This window comes from Muscardinus avellanarius (genome assembly GCF_963383645.1).
Source record: "Muscardinus avellanarius genome assembly, chromosome: 8".
Taxonomy (NCBI): Eukaryota; Metazoa; Chordata; class Mammalia; order Rodentia; family Gliridae; genus Muscardinus; species Muscardinus avellanarius.
Window position 1 is genome coordinate 74,672,868 of NC_137794.1, and position 24,684 is coordinate 74,697,551.

The 24,684-nt window shown below is 34.9% G+C and overlaps 1 protein-coding gene across 2 annotated transcripts in view; it reads right to left on the reverse strand.

Moving 5' to 3' along the window:
- TBC1D32 (TBC1 domain family member 32) overlaps positions 1-24,684 on the reverse strand; it is a gene marked incomplete at its 5' end in the record, with an annotated part of 226,159 nt that overhangs the window by 82,789 nt on the left and 118,686 nt on the right. For both annotated transcript variants that reach the window (XM_080699878.1, XM_080699877.1), the window contains one exon: positions 19,196-19,284. In XM_080699878.1, the coding sequence (XP_080556004.1) occupies positions 19,196-19,284 (89 nt within the window). The remainder of the gene's footprint in view (positions 1-19,195; positions 19,285-24,684) is intronic.

Sequence of the window (24,684 nt, forward strand, 5' to 3'; positions counted from 1 at the left end):
GTTAATTAAATGATTGCAAAGTAGACTGAATGGGAGGTCATGCCCTAAATGTGGGCAGCACTGTCTGATAGGCGGGGACCCCAATGAAAAGGAGGAAGCAGGCTGGAGGAGTGTGTGTTTTTCTTCCTCAAAAGAAGTGTGTGCACTCTTGCCTAGGATATTAGCCTTCAGCCCCTTTAGCTCTTTGAACAGGACTTTCTGAACTTTTTTCTGGAGAGTTTACTGGCTTTTCCATCTTGAACTGGGACTGCATTATAAGTTGCTCCTATTCTGAGACTAATTCTTGGACCACTCGACCAACTGCTAGTTCCTCCAGCTCTCTGAGTGCAGGCAGCCACTTGGGATAGCTGCTTTGGACTATAAACTATATGGTAATTTTCCTTTTACCATATACATTCTGTGAGTTCTGTTACTCTAGTGAAACCTGACTAATATACTCCAGTACTTAGGAGGCTGAAACAAGAGGATTATAGGTTTATGGAAAGCCTCTAAGTGAGGCCAACTTAGTAAGACCATCAGTAACTTAGTGAGACCCTACTTCAAAAAAAAAAAAAATTGGAGGTGGAATTATCCTGGGTTCAACCCCCAGTACCACCATCAAAAAAAAAAAAAAAAGTTTTGAAATGCTATATATAGCCATTACAGAGTATGTGCTTCAAAGAATCAACTTCCCATGCTGACCAGAGAAATTAGATGTACTGGTCAATCTGTCTAGCATTCTTATTTCCCTAAACCAAATGATAGTGTTTATTAAGTTTATTAATTCATTTATTATAGTGCTTACTATCTTTTTATTATGAGTGAGAAAAGATAATCATCATCAAGATATTGACTCACTCTCTAACAAGAATGAATTGATTTAGTTACTATACCTGGCAAGATATTGTTGACTTGGTCAATGTGAATATCAGAGCAATGTTCTTTCCTCGAGAATGAACATCAATATACTTTTGTCGTTTTATCAAAATTTAGTCCAAGACAGACCTAAGTGCCTTGCCACCTGAGAAGTCATTTTGAAAAACTACTCTATTGATGATAATATATAATATTAACTGGACCTGTGGACGCAAGAAGTAGCTGGTACTGTAGCTGCTCTACTAAAACAAGGGTATGCCAGAAGATGAGCGAGTGATCCATACAAAATTAAAGAATTTTTTTGACAAATAGTGTCAGGAAAACTAGTTATCCATTTGTATAAAAACTGAATTTCCTCCTACCCTTCTCCCTGCACAAGAGTTAAATTAAAATTGATCAAAGATCTGGAACTTAGACTAGAAAATTTGAAATTATTAGAATGACATTGGACCAATACTCCAACACAGGCACTAGTAGAAACTTCCTCAATAAGACCTACCAAAGCTTAGGATATTAAACCAAGAATTAATAAAGATGAAATTACATTAAAAAGTTTCTTTTTTTTGTGGTACTGGGGTTCCTGGAAGCCCTTCTACCTCCAGGCTACACTCCCAGACCTATTTACATTTTTATTTGGAAACAGGGTCTCTTAAGCCAGCGCACGCGGCTGGCTTCGAACCTGCGCGATCCTCCTGTCTCTGCCTCCCAAGCACGGGGAATACAAGCGTGTGCCACCATGCCCGGCTACATTAAAAAGTTTCTGTTCAGCAAAAGAACACATCAATAGTCTAAAGAGAGATCCAGACAGAATGGGAGAAGATCTCTGCCAGCTACTACTCTGATAAAGGACTAATATCCAGGATAGACAAAGAACTGAAAAGACTTAACACTAAGGAAAAAAAAAATAATAACCCAATCAAAAAATGGGCAAGTAAACTAAACAGACACTTAATGCAAATCCAAACTACCCTGAGATTTCACCTGACTCCAACTAGAATGGCAATCACTCAAAAAACAAACAACAAATACTGGTGATGATGTAGAAAAGTAGGAACTCTTAATACATTGTTGCTGGGATTACAAATTAGTGCAACCACTTTGGAAAACATTAAGAAGGATCCTCAGAAGAATGAGAATGGATTTACCATTTGATCCAACAATACCACTTCTGGGTATCTATCCAAAAGAAAGAAAACCAAACTACCAAACTAATACATGCACATCTATGTTCACAACTGCACAATTCACCATTTCCAAACTACAGAACCAGCCAAGATGTCCTTCAAAAAATGAATGGATTAAAAAACAATGAAATATGCACACAATGGAATTTTACTCAGCCATAAAAACACAATTACATCATTTACAGAGAAATGGATGGATCTGGAAGACATTATGCTAAGTGAGATTAGTCAGTCACAAAAGGATGCTCTTCCTAATATGTGAATGCCAAGGAGAAAATGGGTCATAGGAAGAACTCCAGATAAAAAAGGAGATCCTATAGATGAGCAAATAAAGTGACCTAACTGAGGGGATGGGAAGGAGAAGAGGGAGATTCTCTAATGTACGTAATGTACTTTAACAAACATATTAATGTCAATCACCAAGCCAAACTTGAGGAGGTGGGGAATGGGGTGAGAACTGTGTAAGGGCTAATTGGGTGATAGGTGTATGTATGTCTCCACTATCTTGCATCCTATTAAGACTTATGCATACAGTGTGCCAATAAAAAAAAATTTTAAAAAGAATGGGCAATTGAACTTAACAGGCACTTCACAAAAGAAGAAATTCAAATGCCCAACAAATACATGAAAAAATATTCAATATCATTAGCAATCAGGGAGATGAAATCAAAACACTGAGATTCTATCGAACCGCCATTAGAATGGCAATCATCACAAAGTCAAACAACAGTAAATACTGACGAGGATGTGGGAAAATAGAAACTCTTCTACACTGTTGGTGGAATTGCAAATTAGTGTAGCCATTATGACTACCAGTGTGGATCACTCAGAAAACTGGTAATGGATCTACCATATGATCCAGCTACACTACTCCTGAGTGTCTTTCCAAGAGGACTGAAATCAGAATATTATAATGATGCATACATATCCATGTTTATAGCAGCACAACTCACAATAGCCAACTCATGAATAACCAGGTAACTCATGGCAGGCTGATTAGATTAAATTTAATCATCCTAACCCTAGATATAGAAATTAACATCCTTGGCCAACATGCTTTGCTATGAAACTCTATCTTACTACCTGTGGACTCACTGATTCCTTACTCAGGGTCATGGCATTCATCAAACACCGACTCTATTCAAGAAACTCATTTAACAAGAGAAGTAAAGTATTAAGCACTTATGCAATGTTCACTTGTCTTTCATACCCTACCTCTCAGAAGCAGCTAATCTGGGATATTATTAGAATGGCATGTTGCAAACTCAGGATGGCATCATGTAAGATGCAACACCTCATAATATTGAGGTGTTGTTCTATAAGATGCTCTAAAATAGAAGAAAATATATAACATCTTTATAATTAATATTTTAGTCAATGAAATAAAGGCTAGAAGTGGAAATTATTTTCTTTGATCTTCTGATACCACAACATGAAGTAGAAGGGGTTGATGGCTTTGAGATCTTATTCTAAAGTAAAATAAAATGCTTCTATAGAACTGAAAAATTAAACTTTCTTCTAGCCTTTTGAGGTCCTTCATATCCTTCATATCCCTGAACCAATAAGCAAAATAAAGTCAGTGTGTCAAGAAGAGGGAATGACCATGATTACCAATGAAAAGAGTACAACTCTGTAATGTGAGGAAAGCACTTGAAATCAAGCCTGGTGTCCAGGAAATCCCCCATAACATGCAGTAATGCTGTGGCCACTGCTAATAAAATGGAAAAATAATGCAAATCAATAGAAACAAGAACACTAAGATCTCAGTGATCTCAAGAACCATAGGAATAACACTTTAGACAGAGAACAAAAGCTGAGATGTAGACAAGATTAAAAAAACCCTAACCAGCTGATGTTTGAATAGAAAGCAAAAATAGGAGTACTACAGTAAAAGAAGTTAAAAATACCAGCTAACACCTTGCATACACTTGCAGACAAGAACTGTACTAGTTAACCATTCATTCAACCTCCTCTGTTAAATAAACATTTATATAACAACCAATTTTCTTTTTCTTCTATCTCTATTTCCCTGTTTTATATTAGGTATTGATTTTGAAGTTTGAACTACAGAATAAAGTATACAACAATGTGGTTGTAAATTAACTAACAAAGAATAAAAGTCACCAAACACTGATGGAAAGAGGATGAGGACATTTTTATTTGTTGGAGGGAAAATATATTGTATTAAATGACAGAACGTTATTGCTGCTACCATAGCTTGAAAGTTTAGTGTTCTAAGGTTTAAATGACTCAAAATATTTTAAGTTCTCAGAACAGTCCTGACAATAATAAGCACTGTTTTAAGTATTAGATATTATTATATTTTGTATTACAGCCTTGAGATTACTTGCTTATAGTTATATGGAAAACTAAGCAAATGGAAATATAATGTCTTATTAACTCACAAAAAATACATTTGGGAAGGAAAAGGAGTATAATAACAATATATCTTAGAATTGGCTATGAATAATATTTAACGTGTTTATTGTTGTATTTAAAACCAACCTGTTCTTTTTACAATGTGCTGTTTTACTTAGGATTCCACATTCTCAATAACATCAATGCCACTTCTGAGCACCATCTTGTCATGAGTTGCTGCTATCAACTCTGGTGAATGTAGTTTTCATGAATAGTAGGTGGATCATAGTTTATAACCAAAGACATTTGTTGCACACCAATCCCATGTACCACCAAGCCAGTAGTGATTAGAACACAACTTGACTCTCATCAAAATTCCTTTATAAAAACATCTCTCCCTCTCCTTCTGAACCATGTCACTATTCAGAGCAGAAACAGAAAAGTCCCTGGAGTGCATTTTCTCAGTGAGTCAGTCCACCTCACATCTTGTATTAGGAAAATAAGAGACTCTTCTATAAGTCACAAACTGGACCTAAAGTCCATTACCTTTTTTTTTTTTTTTTTTTTTTTTTTTTTTACAGTACTGGGGAAGGAACCCAGAGGCATTCTACATTCGAGCTACACCCCCAGCCCTATTTTTTTTTTTAATATTATTCTTTATTTTGAAAGAATTTCAGTGAGTTGCAAAAAACCTCACTAAGTAGCTGAGGCTGGCTGCAAACCTGGATTCTCCTGCTTCAGCCTCCTAAATACTGGGATTACAAGTGTGTGCTACAATGCCTGGCCCCATTACTTTTAAAATTAATATAAAATTGGTTGATTTCTTCAAGGATCAACTCTTTCTTCACCAGAATTTAAATTGGCTCTATCAGAAATTTTCTGGTCACTTCAAATGCATCAGTTTGCATTGTGGCAGAAAACACAATCTAAATACAGGTATTTAGTTTTTGAAAAAAGCTCAGAGATTAGATTCTCAAACTTTGGCTCGATGTTTCACCTGTGCCATCCATTAAGAAAAAAAAATACATTTTATTTTTGGTTCTGAGGATTAAACCCAGGGACATTCTACCTACTCAGAAATATGAGTAAGATATGAACTCTGCCATCAAGAATATAAAACTTGACAGCTATAAAACATAACTGGAAAGAATAGTTGTAAAACACCTGCCAGTGCACATTTCTGTTTAAAAAAGAAAATGCATGGCTTGGGCGTTACATTCCCTGGAAACAGACTATTTGGACACTAATCCATTAGCTAAAGTGATTACTGGCCATGTCATCTTAAGTGGATGATTTAAGTCTTCTGTGCCATAGTTATTTGTAAGAAAAAATATGGAGATAAGTACTTCATAGGGTTCTGCAATCATGTGACTAACGTATAAAAGCAGTACAAATACCTGTGATATAATAAACATTATTTAAGAGTTACCTAGTAATAGAGGCCGGGCGTGGTGGTGCACGCTTCTAATCCCCGCCCTTGGGAGGTGGAGACAGGAGGATTGGGCTGGTTCGAAGCCAGCCTTGCTGGTTAAGAGACCTTGTTTCCAAATAAAATTATAAAATAGGTCTGGGAGTGAAGCCCGGAGGGTAAAAGGGTTTCCAGGAACCCCAGTACCACCAAAAAAAAAAAAAAAGTTACCTAGTAATAGAAGTAAAGTATATTTTTTAGGAAAGTCTAAGGGTACATTATTATTAGATATACACATAATAAAACAACTGTATAAATTCATGCAATTGTTAACTCAAGGAAAAATAAAATTTTAGGGAAAATATATATTCATAATACATTAGTTAACCTATCAATGAATGATATTTATATAGATGTAAAATAACTTTTCAATTGTGATTTAATCAGGACCATGATGAAGCCATAGAGTGGATAGAGGAAGAAGGGTAGAGATGACCTAAATCCTAAGCTTTTTAGTCCCTAAAGATAAAAGATAAAAATCTAAAGTTTAAAAATGAAGACAGTTTAAAAATGAAGACAGTAAGACAGACATGTTTTTAAACAGCTAGAAATGAATATCAAAGGAAATAAATTCAATGAGTCAGAAGTGGCAGCATCAGAGAAACACAACTTACGAGTATATAAGATGGGTAGGAGAAGAGTACTTATTCTTAAAAGCTTTCCCATACTATCTGATTTCTTAAATTAAGTGAATTTATTACTTTAATAAAAATAAGCTTAAAATAGTATTTGTTAGATGTCATATAGACCATGAATTACTATCTTCTCTACCAAAAACAGAAAAAAAACAGACTGTTCTGGAAAAAGCAGGTAAAGTTAATCCACACAAAATCTGGAACTTTTTCAATTCTTTGCTTTTGCTCAACTAACTAAAAGAAAAACAAGTATATTTGCTTCTAAGCTCCAAACTCTATTCTTTAAAAGTTTTTGCCTTAGTAAATTATATTTCTAATACAATGAAATGGGATCCAGTTTAATATTTGTCATAAAAGAAAAATACTTCAGGAAAGGAAGTTATTTTAAAAGGACAAAGAAAGAGAAATGCATGTCAATTTTACATATCAAATGAGTTTATCTTGTTTACATTACAAACTTAAAATAAATTCCTCTTGGGTAAAGGACTGAGCTTTATCCAGAGGAAATTATTGTTATGGAAATATTCTCAGAAAGAAATTTAAATATACTCAGTCAGAACTTTAGGGCAAAGAAATACATCCAGGATGAATTCAGATTCCTAAGACTTGAAGGATTTTGATTTAAAAAAAATTAAAGAATGACTCTAACTGGGTTCTGTTAACAAATAATACGGTTACATAATATAAACTATAATATTAATATTTTTAATCTCAAATCTATGACCTTTTATATTTGTTATAAATATATAAGTAAAAATATACTAGTTAAGAAGTTCTCATACATGAGAGAAAGTGCTCTTAACATATTCCATTCTATAGTCCCAAGAAATACAAAAGCATTCAATGTACCATAATACTACAAACAGCCACACAGCATGTCAGTAATCACCAACTGATATCAACATATCATTGAGTATGCACCAATAACATAAGTAGTATGCACCAATAATAGTCCAACATAATAAGAATAGCCCAGGAATGAATTGCTCCTGTGTTCAGGGCATGAGGCAAGCCATGCTCTGAATCCACTGTGAAGCTTCCCTCTCAATGCTAACTCCAGGAGTCCACAATGCCCCAGGCAAGGTAGTATGCTAAAAAACCAAAGCTAGATATTCATGCCCAACTATCAAGTAAAGAGCATACATTCACAGTTTGCCTTAGATGCAAAGAAAGCTTCCCAATCCAGTTTGGATAGGTATTTTACCTTTCTGCAAAGAACTGAAATTTGAAACACCACATAGTACCTAATTTATTTTTCTTTCTTCTAGCCCAATACACTCTACTTCATAAACAAATCTCCTCTCTCTCTTTCTCTTACCCCCACAACCCTTCCCCTCACCTCCCCACTCTCCTTCCCTCTTTCTTTCTCTCCCTTCTCTCCTGCTCTTTCCCTCTCTCCTTCCCTATCCCTGCCCTTCCATTTCCTTTTCCTCCTTTTCTCTTCCCATTCCCTACAATTCATTGCTGAAAATAAAAATCAGTATCTCCTTAATGTGAAATATTAATTTAATCAACTTTAATAAACTCTAAAATAAGATTTCACTTGTTTTGTAATGTATTTTGAATATAGTGGATCCCTAGAAGCTTATAAATAACCCAAATCCAATATCATCAGAGGAATAACTCTCTGCTCTTAATTACTATAAACCTTGCATGTTGCTTTTAAAATACTGTCATATCACTAATGTGAAGAAGCAGACATTTATCCAGTGTAAATTGAGTGGTTCTGCAGAGTTAGGTGCTAGCCATCTGTCTTCTCTACCCCCAAAAAATCCAAATATGTTCTTAATTTATCTCATCCCTGAAGTCACAAACCCCTACAATTTCTGTTACCATTTTTTCCTAGTATTAATTCAGTGTATTCAGAGAAGAAATATACTTCATTTCTAATAGCAATCTAAATTTTTTATGCATATATCATAAACTCTATAAAAGATACTTTTACAAACTCTAATCAAATATAATGTTTATATTTAGATTCATATATGTATATTACATATAACCATACCTGATGCATATATATCCTAGTTAATCAAATACATTTCATTCCTTTCTTTTATTTTATGTTTTTTATTGGAACACTATAGTCACATCATAATGTGGATCATGTTGACAATGACATACATTCACACAGTACTTGGTGCCCTTTCCACCCACCCTCACTTCCTCTGCCACTCCTTTCTGGCTTTGCTGAGGTTTCCCCTCTATTATCCGGAGTCCCACTGGTATCCCTAATGCTCCCTAGTTTGAAATAGTAGAAAATAGTTTTGTAATCCATTCATCTGTTGATGGACATCTTGGCTGGTTCCATAGTTTGTCAATGGTGAATTGTGCAGCTATGAACATAGATACACATGGATTAGTTTGGCAGTTTGGTTTGCCTTCTTTTTGATAGATACCCAGAAGTGGTATTGCTGGGTCAAATGGTAAATCAGTTCCTATTCTTCTGAGAATCCTCCATACTGTTTTCCAAAGTGGTTGCACTAATTTGCAATTCCACCAACAATGTTTTAGGTTTCCCAATTCTCCACTTCCTCCATTTGTTTGTTGTTTGTGTTTTGAATGATTGCCATTCTAGTTGGAGTTAGGTGAAATCTCAGGGTAGTTTTGATTTACATCTCTCTGATTGCCAATGATGTTGAGCATTTTTTCATGCATTTATTGGCCATTTGGATTTCTTCTTTCATGAAGTGTCTATTTAGTTCACTTGCCCATTTTTTTAACTGGATTTGTTTTTTTCACAATGGAATTTTACTCAGCCATTAAAAAAAAAACAAAATAACATCATTTTCAGGGAAATGGATGGAACTGGAAGACATTATGCTAAGCGAGGTTAGTCAGTCGCAAAAAAAGTAAGAAAACGGATGCTTTCACTAATATGTGAAAGCTATGGTGAAATGGGTCATAAGAGATCTCCAGGTGAAAAAGGAGATCCTATAGAGGAGCAAACAAGGCAACCTAACTAAGGGGATGGGAGTGGGGAAGAAGGAAACTCTCTTAAGCACATGATGTACATTTAAAAAAACATATCAATGTCAACCACTACTACACCAAGCATGGGAAAGAGGGACTGGGAGGGAATAGGATGGGGAGGGGATAGAATTTGACGGGGTGATGTGTGCACATATATCTACACAAGTTTTTTTATCCCATTAAGATGTATGAATTCAATGCACCAATAAAAAAAAGGAAAAAATAAAGTAAGTCCATTCACAATATAACCTCAAAACCAATAAAACACTTAGGAATAAACCTAACCAAAGATGTAAAAGACTTCTACAATAAAAACTATAAAACATTAAAGAGAGAAATTGAAGAAGACCTTGGAAGATGGAAAGATTTCCCTTGCTCTTGGATAGGCAGAATAAATATCATCAAAAAGGCCATTCTGTCAAAAGTGATCTACGGATTCAATGCAATTCCTATCAAAATACCAATGAAATTTTTCATAGACTTAGAAAAATCAGTCATGAATTTCAAATTGATTTCATTTCTTTAATACAAATTTGTTCCTTATGATCAGCACACACAAACAAGTAGAAATGCAAAGCCCAATTCCTTGCCTGCTGATCAAAACAAAAACAAGACCTGAACTACACAAACACTATCAACATCCACACTAACCATTTCAGGTCTGGAGCTGGAGTTCTCAATACACATATGACCACACCTTGAGAAGAGAGGGAGCAGAACACATCTGTCACTAGAATTCTGTGTGAGCCACAAAGACTAAGCAGGGTGCAAGGGAGCCTCTCATTTGCTCCACATACCAAATTTAAAATTTCAGAAATGCTCTGGATCCCCCTCAGCTGGAGGTGAATTTGAGCTTTTTGTAAATACAGAGTATGATTTCTGAGCATAATGAGCTTGCTGAATTTGCATAGTATATAGATCTGAACATCTAATAAAATTTTCAATTATGCTTAAAGAAATACTTAGGGTGGAGATACAGCTACAGAGTTAGTGAAGAACTGATTTTTGAAGCCACTATATAAAAAACTGATCAAGAAAGTCGACTGAGAATGCAACTCCAGAAGAGAATTCCAAGTGGAAAGGTAGATACAGCTAGAGAAGGAATCATCAAAAATGACTGACCCAAAAGTAAAAAGAACAAAGTTGCAAAAACCACAAAAAGAAAGTATCTAAAATAAATACTGGCACTTTTATTAAAAGCTCTACTGGTGCGCTGTAATCATACATCTTGGTGAAGTACAGGATGGTAGAGGCATACATGAACACATCATTCATTTAGCTCTTCCCCAATTCTCATCTCACCCTCTCCTTCTCATGTCAGCTTAGTGACTGACTTTGATAAGTCTGTGAATGTACATCATGTATATTAGGGTGTTTTCCTCTTCCCCAATCCTATGTTCCTCAGTTAGGACACCTTATTTACTTATTTAAAGTTTCTCCTTTGTCTAGAGTCCCTCCTATGATCCATTTTCTTCCACGTATTAGGGAGAACATCTCATTTTTGACTTTCTGTGATTGGCTAATCTCACTTAGCATAATGTTCTGAATTAACAAATGAATAAACAAAATTTCAACAGGTGGGTAGAATGTAAAATGCAAAAAAGTCAAGTAAAAAGAGTCATAAAAATAAGGTAGATAGAAGTATATGATGTTTGAAATTGTTTCTGTCCTTTTACATAATAAGTCCAATTCTAAGGATTTATTGTAAAGCAAATGCAGATGAATTTTTATAGGTACAAAATGCTTAGGTCAAATACTGTTCAAAACACTGGTTTTAGCTGAGCAAAGGTGGTACACACTTGAATCCCAGTACTTGGGAGGCTGAAACAGGAGGCTCACAGGTTCTAGGACAGCCTCAGTCAGCAAGTAGACACACACACACACACACACACACACACACACACACACACACACATTTTTCTTAAATATACATTTGTAGCTAATGTTAAAACAAATGGGCCAGACATGGTGGCACACGCTTGTAATCCCAATACTTGGGAAACTGAGACAGGAGGATCATGCAGGTTTGAAACCAGGATCAGCTACTTAGTGAGGCTTTCAGCAGCTTAGTGAGACCCTGTTTCCAAATAAAATATAAAATAGGGCTGGGAGGGTATTTCAAAGGTAAAATGCTCTTGAGTTCAATCCCCAGTACCACACACAAAAAAGGGCACACAAAGTTAATTATGGTTACCTTTAAGAAATAGGGCAATTAGCATGGTTGTCTCTTTTTGTTTTCAATATTCTATATAATATATAAACAGGATTTCTTTGATTAAATAAAAATTTCAGTAAGTCAGTGAAATCAATTAGTAATAAAGCATTTCAGTATTTTCTGCAAATTAAATAAAAATAAATAGCAGATGTGATATATATGTACATATGAATGTGTATATATGTGTATACAAAATCCAAACTGTGGATGGATTTGGAATCAAATTATATTATAATTTCTGATCCTCAAAAAGACTGAAAAAGGTAATCCAAAAATCATTTCTTAAACTGGGCGTGGTAGCATATGCTTATAATCCCAGTACCTGGGAAGCTGAGACAGGAGGATTCAGGTTCATGGCCAACCTCAGCTACTTAGGATGGCTCTCCCCAACTTAGTGAGACCTTGTTTCAAAGTAAAAATTAAAAAATAAAATCAAGCTGAAAGTGTAGCTCAGAAGTAGAATGCCCCTGGATTCAATCCTCAGCACCACACACACACAAAAACCATTTCTCAATATGAATGTTAATCAGATTTAAATCTAATTAGCAACTGGGTTACTGGAAATAAATAATTTGGTGATTTATTATAATGGAACATTAATACTTAATTACATCTGTCCCTTGTTAAAATATCAAATATTTCTAATCTGATTTATTTTTTTTAATTTTCTTAATGGTACATTTTAGTCATATATCTTAATGAAGTACAAGATGGTAGAGGCATACATGCACACATTACTCATTCAGCCCTTCCCCATAATATGAATTTATTTCTAAACAAATATGAATATTTACTTTTCTACTGAAAGTTAGAGATCACATTTTTACAAAGAAGCAAATTATGCATAAAACTATTCATTATACTGTACATAAAATTTACTATTAGTAGGTGAGTATAAACTAATAGCAAACAGCAAGTAATTAATTTTGAAGGCTGTTCTGTAAGTATAGATTTTACAGTTTTGTTTTGAGGAAAATTAACAATAAATTGACCACATTAGATATTCAACTACAGTCAAGAAAAAATAGGTTTTAGGAGCCCTGTATTAACATTTTAAAAACATACTGAATCTGAATGTGTATTTAATTAAGAATTACTATACAAAATTTAGGTTGTTATAAAAAAGCAATTCTATAGCCTATAACTAAAACTTAGTTTGTAGCTTGGTATAGGAAAAACTATTAATATTGAATTATGCTATAATTCTGCATGTGCCACAAGACATGCAGTTTTTATGCTGAAATAAAATATTCTAGGAAAAGCGTAACATCCCTCTAACCCCTACAGATGGTTAAGAAAACTTTAAACTGCTAAGCCTCAGGATCCAGAGTTTCCAGGCAATTATTTTAAACCACCAACAGATTTAGCAAATAAATGTTAACCAAGAAGTATTTGGCAATGTGGTAGACATGAATGCAGAAGACAACAATACTACCTTGGGAAGTTCAGGTGTTAGCAAGAGAGGAGAAATAAAATATCTACTGTATCTATGGGCATAACCATAAAGCCAATGAACATATAGGTAAAGTCAATATTAAAATGAACTGTAAGTAATTCATAGAGCAAGTCTTGCCTTGAAGGACGGGCTGAATCTGTATGTGTAGAAAGAAGGTGAAGGCAATTATTCAAGACTTAAAAAAAACAGGTACAGAGGAAATTAAAAAAAATATTGTGCGTGAGGAAGATAAGGAGTCTGACTCAGAGCATTAGTTCAGAGTGAGGCAGGATAAGAAATCATGTATACAGGAAAGGTAGAAATATAATATGAAAAGCCACACAAAGCCTTCTATATTGTCAGTTATTCAAAATGAGAAAAGGAGGCTGAGGCCTTATAAGACTGTTTCTTTCCTGCATTGATTACCTCATTCTTGGATTGTCTTAATATCTGATGCCTCACTAGGCAAGAGGTTAAAGAGTAATCACCACAGCTGATTTAATCATTGGATCTCCACATCTAACACAGAATGTAGCTCAGAAATGTTCAATAAATATTAGCTGAGTAAATAGAGAAGAGCAAATTTAAAAATTACAAATCTTATTCGGGAGCAATCTATAAAAGGTATGGCATATCTTGCTACACTGAGAAACTCAAATCAGCTTAATCTCCCTCCTGAGAGGAGAGAAAGATATGGTCCCTGCTTCATAGAAGCAGGTTAACAAGTAGGTAAAGGAGCGGCCTCAGATGCCACGGTGTGATGATGGTTTGGGTGCAACTTCCAAAGGTTCACATGCTGGAGGCTTGTCTTCCAGTGTGTTGGTATTGAGGGGGTGGAACTTTTATTAGGAGCAGCACAGAATAAAGTCACTAGGTCGATGAGGGTGCTACCCTCAAAAGGGATTAATGTAGCTGCTTATGAGAATCTTCAGTTTCCAGGAGACATTTGGTTAGTTCCCCCAAGATATTGGACTTTTTTTTTTAAACAAAAAAAGAGTGAGCCTGGCCCCAGAATCCTTCTGCCTTCCTGACTTGCCATGTAAGCTGTACTTCTACATGCGAGATACGCCCTTTTCGTTTCTCCACCCTGTTGTGATGCATCCAAGGGGCTCTGGCCAGGATGCTGGCACAACAGTGCTTGGATTCTCCAGTGACCAGAATCATGAGCCAAATAGACTTCATTACAAGTTGCTCAGCCTCAGGTACTGCGATATGGCAACATAAATTTCTCCACCATGTTGTGACATAGCTAAGAGGCTTCTGCCAGGTTGCTAGCACCCCAGTGTTTGAAGCCTCCAGCCAACATTATCAATGCCAAATAATCTCCTTCATAAGTTACACAGACTCAGATATTTTGCTATGGGAACATAAAACAGACGAAGACTAATGGGGACAGGAGAAGTGGGAGGCCAATAAGACCATTGTTGTCCTCATTTTCATAGCAGCAAGCCAATTCAATTGAAATATAATGCTCAAACCACTTGACATGTTTTACATAATCTTTTTTCTTACCCTAAAAGGAATCTCTGGGAAAATAATAACCCCTGAAGTGGAAAAAATACAGTTGTTTTAAATTCAGTAATTTCTTCAGTCTCACTAGGGTTTCCTTCCTTTTCTATAAAATTCATTGAGCATCTAAAGTGGCAACTCTATTATGATTCTATTTCTAAAAAAAAAAAATTGTTTCTATCCTGTGTATATATGCATGAAAAGGTATCTAAAATTATTTTCATCAATGTTAATAATGACACCTAAGGAATTAGAAGGTATTTCACTTAATTTATTATATTTAATTTCCTGCATTAGTTAATTTCTTTATAATAAAGATAAATTGCTCCTTGAAAAACAAAGAAAAAATTAAAATGACTTTAAGAATTAAGCAACTGAAAAGATGGATGGGCCAGTTAATGAGATAGAAATGAAAGATTCATTTTGTTAGTTTTTGTAGGAAAAGTGAAGTCCAAGAGAGCCAAAAAGTCAATGTTTTCATATGTTAAGTATGTGATGCCTAACGAATATATGAATTGAGAATCTAAGAGGTAGATGTATATGTGAGTTGGTAACTCAGAAGAGCTGTCTGGGTTACTGACATGTGCAATATTTAAAGGTGTGTGGGGGGCCTAGGTGTGGTGGCACATGCTTGTAATCCCAGTACTTGGGAGGCTGAGTCAGTAGAATTTCAGATTCACGGCTAGCCTCAGCTACTTAGTGAGGAACTCCACAACTTGGTGAGTCTCTGTTTCAAATAAGAAAAAAAAAATAGGGCTGGGAGTGTTGCTCAGAGATAGAATGCCTCTGGGATCAACCCTTAATTAGACAAAAAAAAAAAAAAAAAGACAAAGGTGAAAAGAACTAGAAACAGAGTTTACAGGGGGAAAAAAAAAAAAAAGTGGCTCCAGGCCCAAGACCAAGTCCTAAGTATTCCAGCATGCAAAGGTTGTAGGCACTGTGAGAGTGAGGTCTGACTGTGAAGTCTGGCCATGAGGTCATACCAGAGGAAGACCAAGAATAAAGGAATAAGAAAGAGAACGCCCCCTGACCACTCCCCTGCCCCTAGATGACCTGGCACTAGCACACACAGTAGTGGCTTACAAGACTACTCCTGTACCCACCCTCCTTGCCTCATAAAAAGCCCCTAGTGTGTACGTAGGTGAGCTTCTGACTCTTGTGGGCTCTCTTCACCATCAGATACCTCCTTCTAGGTTTTATAACTAAATAAAGCTGTTAGGCCATGTTTTCTTTGCCCCCATCTACACAACAAAGGTTGCTTAGAGAATAAGAGTAGAAATTGTAGCCATAGGAGTGTAAGGTACCATGGAAGCAAAGAGAAGACAATTTTTCATACAGAAAAAAGTGATCCACTATATCAAATGCTACCAATGATTACTGTAAGGTAAGAACTTTTAAAATAATATATTAGAGTTGTTAAAATGGAAGTTGTATGTACCTTGAGATGACCAGGATAAACAGTTCTCTAAGAGTTACAAAGTCAAAGCAAAGCAGCCAAGAAGAAAACAGAGGTGAAGAAGGGACAACAGTTTGTATAGATATTTTTGGCCATGGTGAGAGGCAGAGAAATAGGACAATGGCTGCAGGAAAATGTGAGGTCAAGGGCAAATTCTTTGTATGTATTTTGTTTCCTGTCACTGCAACAAATTAAGGCATGTATTTGCACTTAGAGGAATAAGCAATTTGAAAGGATAGACTGAATAAGTAAGAAGGGCTAGTCAAAGGAGCAACTGTATTGATTATTAGCCATTTACAATACAAGACTTGTAAAATGATCTTGTCAAATTGAAATTCAGAAATTTAAATACAATGTGTATGTCAGCCAATATTCTCACTGCTATAACCACAAGAAAGGCAGATTTAATTGTTCACAATTTTTGAAGATTTGGGGGTTTATTCCACATGAGGCTGGGGTCTGCAGGATTCAGGACATGGTAACAGGTACCAAAAAGAGAGAAAGTAAAGGCTCTGCTCTCACATCAGGAAGGCAGGAAGCAAGAGAGCAAGACAGCAAGGTAGATTCAAAAACAAAGCACAGTCCATGGCCACAGACCCAGGAGCCTACCCTCACCAGCCACACCACACCTGCCTATGTTGCTGCCCAGTAAATACATTACAGTGGATCTGTCTACTGATGAGGTCACAAGCTCAATTATATCAACTCCACATGAGTGGATATAACACATGAGCTCTGCAGGAGGCATTCTAAATCTAACCACAACAAGGTGATATTGTTAAAAACAGAAATGCCACATTTCACTAAGCCTCTCCTAAGTGTTCCACAAAGAAATTCAATCAATCATCCTCTCAGTGCTGCTTGGAGGGTGTTGAGGCACAGCAAAATACTGTGTGGAATAACTAATACTAAACATAGAAAATCAGACACATTAATAAGATGATCTCCTAAACAAAGTATTACAATGAAGATATAATTACAAACATACACAGGAATACCATGAGTGTAAAAATAGAAGCACAGTTCTATATATATAATGCAATGCTGACTGAAATTAGTAGAAAAATAAAAGTAAATTATCTAACTTCAAATGTATGACTCAAAAATACAACTGAATTAAAGGTTATGGGAATTAGCCTCAAAACAAAAATAAATTCATTACCAAAAAAATCTTGTTTAAGCCTGGCGTGGTGGTGCATACTTGTAATCCCTGCCCTTGGGAGGCAGAGACAGGAGGATCGCACAGATTTGTAGTCAGCCATGCTGGCTTAAGAGACCCTGTTTCCAAATAAATAAAAAATATAAAATAGGTCTGGGAGTGTAGCCCGGAGGTAGAAGGGCTTCCAGGAACCCCAATATCACAAAAAAAAATCTTATTTAAAAACACATTAAGTTAGAATACTGAGATATTGAAGAAATGGAAGTAAAAGTGATTTCATAGTAAAGCAAGTAGATATAGAGAAACACATACAGTATTGCTTACAAATACTGTTGCTATTGCTGATTCTATAGTGCTTGCTATGCACAAGAAACTGTTTCAAACCCTTCAAATCTTTTATAAGTAATTCTCCCAACTCTATGAAGAAAATAATAAAATTATCCTCCACTTTACAGGTGAGTGACCTTGACCCCATCTCACACAATTAGTAAACATCAGGTAGTCTACCTCCAAAGCCCATGATACTAAATACCATAGTGCACTATTATATTATATCTCTCACCAATGGGATGGTAAATTTTCTAGGGTATGAGAGAATAATTCCTTGTGAATATTATGAGAAAGCATATGCTCTAAAAATGTTATACCCAGGAGTTTTCACTTTTTGGGTTGCTTCTTTATATGACTTAAAATTCTACTGTTAAGTCTTTGTGCCAGAACCATTAGAGGAAAATAATCCTAAAACTGTACAGGAAAAAGAAGAAATTTTCCCAAAATGTCAGTAACAGTCCAATACCTATGTTCTGTTATTAAAAACAAACAAACAAACAAACAAACAAACAAAAAATCTCAGAAACATACTTACTATCCAAAAGGAGATTCTAATAAATGGCTATGTTTCACTACTAACCCCCACTGCCACTTGCTATATGTTATAACTGATTGTAACAAACTGAGAGTTAAAATTTAATATAAAAACACTTTTTAAGATACAGGGTATACTGTCCCCAAAACTAAAATAGCCACAGCTCTTCTAAACCTTCTCTAAGCCAAATGAGTCCCCAAATGAAGTTCATCTACTAATGAACAGTTAAAATGAACAGTTAAAGTTATAGATCTCTTAAATATACTACCATCACAGAATTCTAATTTTATAAAAGTAATTGCTTTACTTCTTAGGTACTACATTGTCATTGACTTACTCATGCCTGAAAAATTTTTTGCTAGTAAGAAAAAAAAATCATGATCCTATGGTAATGGAAAATTTCCTTAATTCATTTGTTTTTAAAAATAGTAATCTATAGATGGGAAGCCAGTATGTGTATATATGTATGTATGTATATGTGTGTGTATGTATGTGTATATACAAATATATATACATGCATATATATTTATATATATATGACCAAAGAGAGCTTCATAAGTGTCTGTAGTTCTCCAAACTCTCCTGTATTTCCCATTTGAACATGTTTCATAAAATGTCAAGGAATATGAACTCAACCATGAAGATTTAAAACTTAGAGAAAGTAAAGTTGAAGAGTAATGGTCAACACCGAGAAGCAAAATTTGGACCCAACATAAATCAGCCATGTCTAGGCCTCTTTAAAGGCTTTATTATAACAAGAGTCTAACCAAATACCAACACAGGGAAGCTACAGGTGACGTCTGAGTAAACTAAATGAAAGAGTTCACAACATGTTTCTATCAAAATGAGTGAAAGTGGAAGACAATATAATAATATAAAACCTAAATTCAGACAAAGGCTTTATTTTGACAATATAATTCTTAAAATTTGCTCTGTCTATAATGCTATAGAAAATGAATTATCTTTAAACATGCTTTCAAAATCAGCTTATTTATTCATAAAAAATACATATTTACTCAAATAGACAAATCCATCTACTTATAAACATATAAAATATATTTAAAATAAAAGTTAGCACCTTACCTTAGACCAAATATGTATGATTGTTCATAGTTGAATAAAGAACGAATCTTAGCTTCAGAATTCAAAATGATAAGTCTATCAATTATATCCTGAAAAACAAAAACAGTAAGATAGATTGAAACCACTGAAAACTAAATCAATACATATGTTTTTAGGTTTGTGGTTCTCAAATTTGGCTTTACATCGGCATTACCTGGAAAGCTTCAACACACACACACACACACACACACACACACACACACACGCGTGCGCACACCCTGAACACCTCAGTCCTTCCCTAGACATTCTCAATTGACTGCTTTGAGTGTGTCCTGGGTATTGGGATTTGTGTAAGTTCCTAAAGTGAATCAAATGCTCAGCCAAAGAGAAACATTTATTTACACTCACATTGGAAAGGATGAACAGTTTATGAAGTTAAACAATAATAAAACTGCCAAAAATGTAAACTACTTTGAAAAACAAATATAAAATGTACAAATATAAAGCATGAACAGTGCATCTTATCTATATGATAAGATGTAACTATATGAAATTTTGTTAATAAAGATTCTCCGGCAGCCGGATGTGGTTTCTCACACCTGTAATCCCAGTACTTGGGAGACTGAGATTGGAGAATTGCAGGTTTAAGGGCTGCCTCAGCAATTTAGCAAGATTAAGCAATCTAGTGAAACTGTTTCAGAACAAATACTAAAAAGGGATGAGGGTGCATCTCAGAGTAGAGGTAGTTTAATCCCTAGCACCAAAGAAGGGGGAAAAAAAAAAAAAGGATCCTCTGGTTCATGTAAAACAGTGGTTTCCAAGCCTGGTTGAACACTGGAACTGGAACCACCTAGGAAACTTAAAAAAAAAAAAAAAAAAGTAAATGACCAGGATCTATCTAAGCTCAGTTAAGTCATTATACCTAGGAATAGTACACTGGCATTAATACTCTCAAAAGTTTCCAAAGATATTACAATATGCAGCCAGGTCTCAAACCACAAAAGCAAGTATATAGAAAACCTGATGATCTAAGTACCACAAACTGTCCCTAACACCAATAATTATAGCCTAACACACAATTCTGAATACTCTCTAAAAGTTCTTCTAAAATGCATTTATTCATAGACATTTATTCATAGACATTTATTCATAGACAAATACATGTCTCTCTCGTTGCTCATTTTCCTGCCTGAGATATTTGTTATCCTTCCGAGAGTTTAAATTCAAGACAATTCCATGACCAACAAGGCAACATAAGGAAAGTTTTTCTTGGGAGTAAAGTCAAGTAACATGTATTGAGGCTTTTGTGAGAGATAATGCAGTCCATGGCACTAAATAACTGAGTGGCAAAGAAATACATTTGTAAGAAAGAAAAAACAATGGATAATGCAAGGTCAAATTTGAAAATACTAAAACCAGTAAAACCCACATTTCTCTAAAAATTTACCTAGCAAAAATTTATACCCAACACTTAATATATTCATTATTCTACAATACTATTCTAAAAATGTATAAATAATACTGTACTAACATAGAGTTTTAAATCAGTAAATATTAATAAACTAACATAAAAGCATTAAATGACTTATTTTCAAAAGATCTATCATTAGCTGAATACTCCTTGTCATATACATTAGATAGAAACTGAGCTACAAACTCATAGTCATAATCCCAGGTGCAGTCAGTTCTCCACCCCACTCTCTCTCTAATCTTTTCATTCTGACTGTCCTGATTTAGCTAGAACAGAGCCACAGAACTGTCCTAATTCACCTAGGCACTTGAATTCTATTATGTAAATCATCTTTGTAGTTGACATAATGACAAAACATGTTTGCCATATAGTTATTCATATAGGCAGATAACTTTACTGGTTAAGAATTATTGTAATTTTTTAAATAACTCATTGTCATCACTATTCTTGCTATCACTGATCTTCACAAAACAATCTAGAAATGATTATATTTCACTAACCTTCTCTGAGGAAATGCTAACAATTATTCCTATGCATAATAGTTTCTGAAAAGTCAGTATAGATCTGTCTTCATTAGTTGATTATTAGTATACATAACTGAAATTTGCAGTTATCTGGATACAAAGAAAAATTCAGACTATTTGATAGCTGGTAACATCCTGTAATTCTAGAATTCTGGTTCTGAATCTAAGTACTAGATACTGTAAGTATAAAAATGACCCAAGGAGACTGTATTATCAACAAGCTAATGGAAGAGTAGATTGCAGCAATCTATCAATGATAATGCATTTTCAGAGAACAAATGTTACAGTAAATAATTTCTTCTTCAAAGAGGATTGCATTGATGTATCACCACTTAGGGAAGAAAACGAAACTCCTGGGAAGCCTGCCTTGTGGAGAGCTTCAGTTTCTAAGCACCATAACGTGTGTCAGTAAGAGAAGCTGCTTCCTAAATCACGGAGCAGCTTCCCAGCAATAAGCTAATGAAAGGAAAGCCTGGCACTAGCAAACAGTAGTCAGAAACTTCATTTCTTTTTAAAAGATACTGTCCAACCTGAGAATATGTCCAAAACCCGAGAAAGCAGACTAAGACTCAGACTAGAAAAACAAAGAGAAATTCTACACAAATAGATATACATCTGAGCATCTACCTCATTTGAGTGCCCACTCTGTTACACTTGGGCTAACAGCCATACTTGTGCTATCTGAGTCCTTTTACTCAGGAAATATACAAGCTAAGGGTGAGCAGTAGGTCAACAATCCAATATTCCTTCCCCTGTCCTTCTAGGAATGGCTTGCCATTTAGTCTATGAATAAAACTAAGTGTGTCATAATTTGTCCTTGAAAATTTTTAAAGTGGGGAAGTAAAGGAAAAGGTCACTCTCCTATTTGGTGGTATATTGAGTTATATGGATGACATCTCTCCCACAAAAAAGGAATGTCCATGTCTGAATCCCCAGAACGTGTAAATGTAACCCAGAAAAGGTGTCCTTGCAGAGGTAATTCAGTTAAGAATCTTGACACTGGATCATCCTCCTTTATCTAGGCAGGCCCTAAATCCAAGACAAGCATCCTCATAACAAGAAGCACAGAGGGAGATTTAAGGCAGAGCAGAATAACGGTCATGTGAAGATGGAGGCGGAAACTAGACGTAAGCCATTAAGACATTACATAAGACACTAAATTTCTGAAAAATAAACCGAGAAACTGAAGAGGCAGAAAGAATTGTTCCCTGGAGACTTGGGAGGATATATATTTCTGCTAACAAGTTAACAACTTCTGGAATCCTGAAATCTGAAGGAATAAATTTTGTTTTAAGTGATAGTTTGAAATTGTTATGGCAGCCCTAGAAACCTAAAAGAAAGGGTGACCATAAAGACCATAGTATGAGGTAACAGGTAGCTCCTCCTAAGGAGAAAAGAATAAAATACTAAAAATTATACCAAACACTTACATAGCACTTGATCTGCCAGGCAGTGATCCAAAATACTTTACATTTCAATTAACCCAGTTCATTTAATCCTCAAAACACTCTGTGATAGAAACATAACTGTTCTTCTCTTTTAAGTCATTTTATTGTGGTATGATTGATAAAATAAGCTGTATATATTTAATGTATACAACTTGGTTAGTTTACAGGCAAATATATACCTGTGAAAACATAACCATGACTTATGCCACATAAATCTACCCAAGACCTCCAAAAGTTTCATCCCATCTTATTTTTGTACGTGATAAGAACATGTGCCAGAAGATCTGACCTCTTAGCAATTTTCAGTATATAATATAGTACTGTTAATTATATATATATATATATATATATATATATATACTATATTATGTAAGAGATCATGAAAACTCACCCATCTTGTATCATTCAAATAATACCTATCCATTTTCCCTGACTCCCGGTGTCCCCGTCCTATCAACCAATATTCTATGTCTCATTAAGTTTACATATTTTAATCATATAGTGCTTCACTCCTACAATGACAAAAGACTTAATTCTGTCAAAAAAAAAAAAAAAAAGCAGAAGGCATCGTCTTCCCCAGAACACTCAGCTCTGGGAATGTGCATTCAATCTTGCCAACACCTTGATTTCGAATTGTAATACTAAACAGAAAACTCAGGCACTTTGTGGGGAATTCTGTCCTAAAAAATTATTAACTAATAAATGGTACTTTGTTTTAAATTGTTAGCTGTTTTAAATTGTTAGCTTTGCAAGAATTTGTTATGTAGTAGTAGAAAAAGACACAAATATGTATATAATAAGCCACAATATTAATTTTGGCATCATTTATATTAGCAAAACAAATAAAAGAACCTGAATGTCCACCAACAGAAAATTAGATGAATAAACTCTAGCATATCCACACAATGAAGTATTACTCAACTTTTCAGAAGAAGGATAAAGAAGAGCTTTATATAATGTTAGGGGATAAACTCCAAGGTATGTAATTATGAGAAAAATGCAAAAGCCAAGAAAGTATTTATAGCATGCAATCATTTGTTTAAAAATTTTTAAGGGAAAAAGCCAGGCATGGTGGGGCACACTTGTAATCCCAGCATTTGGGAGGCTGGGTCAGGAGGATCACAGTTCACAGCCAGCCTTAGCTACTTACTGAGACCCCTTACAACTCAGTGAGACCCTGTTTCAAAATCAAGAATAAAAGTAGGGTTAGGGATGTAGCTTGGAGGTAGAATGTCTCTGGGTTCCATCTCTAGTACTGCAAGAAATTTTAAGGGAAAGAAAAATATATATTTAAAAGAAACTTACAAGAATGAGCTTAAAAGCTAATTTGTTACCTGTAAAGCAGAATTAAGTAACAACAGAACTTTCTAAAATGATGGCAATATTTTTTATTTGTACTGTCCAACATGGTAGTCACTAGCCTTAACATATCATTTAGGTAGTGGGTACCTAAAAACTTAAAATGTGAATATACTTGAATGTAATAAATTTTTAAATTTAAATAATAACACTTGACTAGTGGGGATGATATGAAAGATCAAAATCTACATAGGAAAAGAGATGGAAGCACATTCTATAAAGTTACCTAGTTATATATTAGAACCACATAATTACTTCCCATAATTTAGTCTTTTATTTTAAATATGGAAATAAAACCCAAAAACAACCCCTCTAACTTAAAAATGATATGAAAAAAAATCTATCAATTTAGTAGTTTATCAGGCAAAGAAGAGATTTAGTAGTTAGCCAGGCAGAAGAGTAGAGATTTATTGCCTAACCAGGCAAAGCAGGGATTTATCTACATCAAGTGATTTTATTTATTTATTTATTTATTTATTTATTTATTTATTTATTTATTTTTGTGGTACTGGGGGTGGAACTCAGGGGCTTTCTACCTCCAGATTATACTCCCAGACCTATATGCATATTTTATTTGGAAACAGGGTCTCACTAAGTTGCTGAGAGCCTTACTAAGTAACTGAGGCTGGCTTCGAGCTTGTGCAATACTCCTGTCTCAGCCTCCCAAGCATTGGGATTACAAGCCTGTGCCACCATGCCCAGCGATAA